This window comes from Petaurus breviceps, unplaced genomic scaffold (genome assembly GCF_028583685.1).
Source record: "Petaurus breviceps papuanus isolate PSGF00001 unplaced genomic scaffold, PetGlider_PUasm1.0 90879, whole genome shotgun sequence".
Classification (NCBI taxonomy): domain Eukaryota; kingdom Metazoa; phylum Chordata; class Mammalia; order Diprotodontia; family Petauridae; genus Petaurus; species Petaurus breviceps.
The window spans coordinates 2,429,383-2,435,382 of record NW_027187368.1 but is presented as its reverse complement, the minus strand read 5'-3'; the positions used below and the strand labels follow the sequence as shown (position 1 = coordinate 2,435,382).

The 6,000-nt window shown below is 44.9% G+C and overlaps 1 protein-coding gene across 14 annotated transcripts in view; it reads left to right on the top strand.

Moving 5' to 3' along the window:
• The window catches only part of DAB2IP (DAB2 interacting protein), a 324,396-nt gene that overhangs the window by 272,362 nt on the left and 46,034 nt on the right, over positions 1–6,000 (top strand). For all 14 annotated transcript variants that reach the window (XM_069073764.1, XM_069073763.1, XM_069073765.1 and 11 more), the window contains one exon: positions 3,445–3,598. In XM_069073764.1, the coding sequence (XP_068929865.1) occupies positions 3,445–3,598 (154 nt within the window). The remainder of the gene's footprint in view (positions 1–3,444; positions 3,599–6,000) is intronic.

Genomic DNA, 6,000 nt, shown 5'->3' with positions numbered 1-6,000 from the left:
TCCTTCCTTCCTTCCTTCCTTCCTTCCTTCCTTCCTTCCTTCCCTTCCTTCCCTTCCTTCCCTTCCCTTCCCTTCCCTTCCTTCTTTCCTTCCTTGCTTCCTTCCTTGCTTCCTTCCTTCCTCTCTCTCTCCCTCATCCCTCCTTTCCTTCCTTCCTCCCTGGGCTTCAGGTTTCTCCTTAGTAAAATAAAAGAGGTAAACAAGGTGATCTCTAAGGTCTTTTCTAATCTGAAATCCTTTGATTCTATGACTTCTGATAGACCCAGGGACTATGCCATCTCAGGGTGAAAGCTAAGAAGTGGGGACTTGCTGTGCATGAATAACAAATGGCTCATTCACCAGTGACATTTGGGGACAGACACACTTATCTTCCTCCTCCCTATGACCTTTCCATTCTCCAGGTGCACTGCCCCAGACAATTGCCCCTGACCCCACCCCCTTGCCCCAGTGGGTTCCCTCGTGGAGGAGTTTGGAGATCTTAGGGGGCAAGGGTGCAAATGAATTTCTAGGAATCGATGAAGCCAGCAGGGGCCTTATTTATCATTGTCTTTCTGTAAACACTTGGGGACCTGTGCTCAGGGCCATCAGCACAGAGCTAAGGAGCTGGTTGTAGATGAGGGATGACAGGTTCCTTTGACCAATGGGCCTTGGAGAGAAGATTCACCCTGTCTGTCTAGTTCAGGAAAGGCATGAGACTGGATAAGTTCAGCCATGATGTAATGGGAAGAGCACCATTTGGGAGGAGGAGGACCTGTGTTTGATGCCTAACTCTTTTGCTTCCTACCTGCATGATCCTATCAAATCCCTTTCCCTTTCTGTAAAAGGAGGGGTGGAGGATAGACTGGAAACTCTCTAAGGTCTCTCTTCCAGCTCTAAATCATCAATCGCATGATCCTTTCTGAGCTTCACTTTCCTCATCTATTAAAAGAGGATGGTGATAATTGACACTATTCACCTCCCCAGATTGTTGTAAGGAAATTACTATGTAAATGTGCTATTATTACAATAATCCTTGTGGGAGGTGGTGAGGGTTTGAGTAGGATATAGAATGGCAGCAGTGAAGAAGGGGCAGATGTGAAACACTTCTAAGGAAAAAAAAAAAAACTCTAGTCTGTCCTGGGCTGTGTCAGCCCTTCTGTGTCGTGCCATTGTGGGCTGGTGGTCTGGGATGGGCCAAACCAAACAGGCTAAAATAAGGATATAGTGGTAGTTTACATCCCCAGACCGTTGGTTCAGAAACTCCTGTGGGTTCTCCTGGATCTCAGGGGGAGCCATACCCTCTGGACTCTGAGGGACTCCTGAACCAACCAAAACTAGAGAAGATTCCAGGGCTCCCTAGGGTCCTTGGTTGGTCTGGCACAGGATGATCACATGTGTCTTACAGAGCAGGTGCATGTTTTGAGAGAGGGTCTGGACTGGAGTTTCTCCGGATGTGGACTTTCTGAAGGTTTTAGAGCTAGGAGTGGCAAGAACTCATAAATAAATAAAAATAATATATAAATAATTATAAAAATATATTAAAATATATATAAATAAATAAACATAAATTTAAAAAGTTTCTCACTTAATCAAGTCAATCAAGGCTTATATAGCACTTAATGTGGACCAGGCCCTGCCCTCAGGGAGCTTACAGTCCAATGGGGGAGACTACATGCAAAGTAGATATAAACAGGAAGATCTATGACCTCTCAAAGTTTCTTCCAAGTATGGAAGTGTGGGTGGAAGGCACAAACTGGAACTTTCTCTTCATGCCCTTCTCTTAGAAACAGGCACAGAAGGTGATGGGACCTATGTGTGAGATAGAAAGCAGATCCTAAGCCTAGAATCCTGCCCAGCAAGGCTGAGTAAATATAGTGGAAAGGGCACTAGCCTGATAGGCAGCCTGGATTCAGTTCCCGAATCTGCCACTAAAATTCACTTTGTGTCTAGTCACTTTTCCTAACAAGCTCTGATTCTTCACTTTTAACATAGAAAATATTAGATGATCTCTAATATCCTATGTTCTAAGGTTTTTTTCAGCTACAAAGGTTCTATGTGGTTGTTCCATGATTCTGTCTTGTTGGCCCCACCTCCTGAGAGAGACTGGGGCAGGAGCCCAGCCTGCTGAGGCCTTTAGAATCTCACCATGTCAGAGTTAGGCATTAGAGATCATCACTAGATGACAAGCCCTTTATTTTAGTCAGGTCAACAAGTATTTTATTAAGGGCTTCCTATTTGCCAGGGCCTGTGCTAAGCACCCACCTCTTCAAAGAAAGGCAAGAGAGTCCTTGCTCTTAAGGAGTTCACATTCTAATAGGGAGATGACATGTAAATAACTAGGTATAGACAAGTTCTAGAGAGACTAGATGGAAGGGAACCTTAAGTGGAAATTCCCAGCAAAGATAATGTGAAGGTATTAGAGGAAGAACTCTGCCTGACTGATTGGATGGCATCATTCCTTACCTATTCCCAGGTGTGTGTGTTTGTTTACATGTGCATGAAATGACATGTTCCTTCCACCCACCCACACCAAGGGCCACACCCAATTCCTTCCTCAGCAGCCTCTCCTACAAATGATGTAGTAACCCACAAATTGATTTTGAATCAGAACACTTGGGTTCAGATCCCAGTTCTGCTTTCTGATAGCTGGGTGGCCTTGGGCAGTTCACCTAACCTTTCTGAGCCCCACTTCAAAATTAAGGAATTAAGGGTTTAGACTAAAGGAGTGGGGAACCTGCACCCTTGAGGCCACGTGGCATTCTAGCTAACCTTGGGTGCTGCCTTTCGATTGAGTCTAAGTTTTATAGAACAAATCCTTTTATTAAGAGGATTTGTTCTGTGAAGTTTGTATTCAGTCAAAGGGCTACACTTAAGAACCTAGAGGGCCACATGTGACCTCAAGGCTGCAGGTTCCCCAAGCCTGGACTAGATCAAGTGGTTCACATCCCCTGGGCAGCAGACCAATGATGGGGGTTAAGGGGGAGGGGTCAGAGCACAAGGGAAATGTGAAGGAGGGAGTTATTGTAATATGTCCAAGCCTTGTAATGTATTTTCTCAGTCATCTGATCCATACAGTTACTATTGTGGATGTTTTCAAATTTTTTTTAACGTTAAAAAGTCTTCGTCTTTGAAAATTTGGGGAAATGGTAAATGAGCTTTAACACTCCCTTCCAGCCCCAAATCTGACAAAGTATGGATAGGCTTCCCAAAGAAGAATCAATCCTTGCTACCTGTGTCATTGGCTAACTGCATCATTGGGTGAATCCATGGGGTGTCCATTTCATAGCCCCCATCTTCCTGACTCAATTCTTTCCACTAGAAATGGAAGTGGCTTTTCTCACAGAAAGCTATAGGAAAGTAGGAGTGAAGGGGATGAGGCTGGAGACCTTTGGGGAGAAGAGGCTAGGATATCCCTGGATCTGATTCACTAATAGCCTCTCCCTTCCCCTGCCTGTGCCTACCCAGATCCCATCTGATGCCGAGGCTGAAGGAATCGAGATCCCACGAGTCCTTGCTAAGTCCGAGTAGCGCAGTGGAAGCGCTGGATCTCAGCATGGAGGAGGAAGTTGTGATCAAGCCTGTTCATAGCAGCATCCTGGGCCAGGACTATTGCTTTGAGGTGAGATCCTGGGATGGGAGGAGCTTCCCCAGCTCAGGGGGGAGGGTGGGAGATCCCCAGTGCTGTCTTCTTTCCCGTCCAGACTTCCTCTTGTGCCACTGGCCTCTCTTATACATGCTCCTACGTTCATAATAGCGAACATTTTTAGTGCTATGTGCCAGGCACTGTGCTAGGTACTTTACAACGCTTATCTCATGTGATCCTCCATACAGCATGGAGGTAGGTGCTATTATTATCCTAATTTTACAGCCAAAGAAACTGAGGCAAACGGCTTAAATGACTCACCCAGGGTCACATAGCTAGTAATTGCCTGAGGCCAGACTTAGAATCTGGTCTTCATGACACCCAGCTGGCACTCTATCCATTGTGCCATTTAGCTGCCTCCAAAACCTGCAAGTCTCCCTATAGCCTACTGAATAAAGGTCAGGCTCCTTAGCCTGGCATTCGAGGCTTCCTTCCTCACTCCCCCACTCCCATGCCAATAATCCATCTCCACTCTGCCTCCCTAAATTTATCTTATATTCAGTACAGGCATGAAGAGGCAGCTGCATAGTCATGGAAGAAGACTAGATTTAGAGTTAGCAGACCTGGGATTAAAATCCTGGCCTTGCTACTCACTATTTTGTGTAATCTCTGGTAAATTAATTCCTTTCTCTGGGCCTCACTTTCTTTGTTGGATGAGGTGGTTTCTAAGGTTCTAATGTCCTATGATCCGTGATAGTCTGTGCTCCAACAAACTGTCTTACTCACCCTCCCCATTCTTTATCACAACTTGTCTGAATTGTGTTTTTGCCCATGTTGTTGCTGACACATGAAATCTCCCTTCCCCCATACTTGTTGAACTCCTACCCAGCTCAGATGATGCCTCTTCCAAGAAACCACCCATGATAGCCCCTCCCCCAAAATCCATAACAACTCTTTCCCTTTTCTCTGACACCATTGTGTACCTCCCTCTCTTTGGCAATTAGGATACTCTGTTTCATATCATAGTAATTAAAATATGTGTCATAGACCCTACCGTGGCCCTGTCGAAATTTAGTGTCTTCTGGTGCCCAGGACAGTGCTTTTCATATGTTAATATGTGTACTTTGTACATGATTGTCTCTGTGCTGGTCCTCCCATACAGGCATGGTCTACCCCCTGCATGCCATCTCTTCCTGTGAGATTCTTGTCTATACATCTGGCATATAATAAGAGTTGGTGGAAAGGGGAGGGGGGTTGAGGGGGAAGAAAAGCATTAATTTATGGTTAGTGGCACAGCATCAAGGGAAAACAAAACAGAGGAGTCTCTTCTCTCACTCCCATCACTTAAAAATAGTTGATGCCATTGGGACATCAGAAAATAATCCAGAAGAAACTGCCTCCGGCTGCAATGGAAGAAGAGGCAGAATCTTACTTATTTCTACCTTGCCCAACCTGGAGTGAGAAGAGAGAGCTGCCTTTCCTTTGACCAATGCTGGATCCCTCTGGGATGCTCAGGCCCAGAACCTTCCTTCTCCCCATAGAGTTACCTGTGGCTTGGGACAGGACAGGGAACATGGGAGAAGGAGAGGGTTATTGATCCCTTGGGAGAAATCTGCTGCCTCCCAGCTGCGTAAGTGTTCAGGAGCCATTTGTGTTCTATCTTTGAACTTCAGTTTCCTTCATCTATGAAGTAGGAATTTTAATTCTTGGCCTGCTTCATAAGGATGTTTTAAGGACCAAATGAGAGAATATACATAAGCTCTTTGGTAGAACGGTGTATTGGAGCTGGCCTCTAAGAGAAGCAATATGGAAAAAAGAGGATGGAATCAAGAGATCGTAGTTGAAATCCGAACTTCTTCACTTAGTATCTGTTTCATCTTGTATAAGTAACCAGTGACTCAGGAGTAATTATGAGGGACAGCAGAGTTGTTAAGCACACTGCCCACTGAACCAGATTAAAATGCAATATTTAGCAAAATAAACAAAATATAATAGAACGTTTGTTGTTGTTCATCATCCAACCCTTTGTGACCCCATTTGGGGTTTTCTTGGCAGAGATGCTGGAGTGGTTTGCCATTTCCTTCCCCAGCTCACTTTACAGATGAGGAAACAGAGACCAATAGTGACTTGCCCAGGGTCACCTGCCTGCTAAGTATTTGAAGATGGATTTGAACTCATATCTTCCTGACTCTAGGCCCACCATTTGATCCACAGCGCCACCTATCTCTTCCCCATGATAGAACATAAATTTTAGTGTAGTTTTCTAAGTCTACAGGGGTCCTGAGATATAGTTTAGTAGCCCCATTTCTATTTGAGTTTGGCACCCCTGGTATAGAGGTCTGACTTTAGAGTTAGTGAGACCAGGGCTCACATTCTACTTCTGACACATTAACTCTATGATCCTGGACAAATCATTTAACTTCTTATTGCTATAGCAC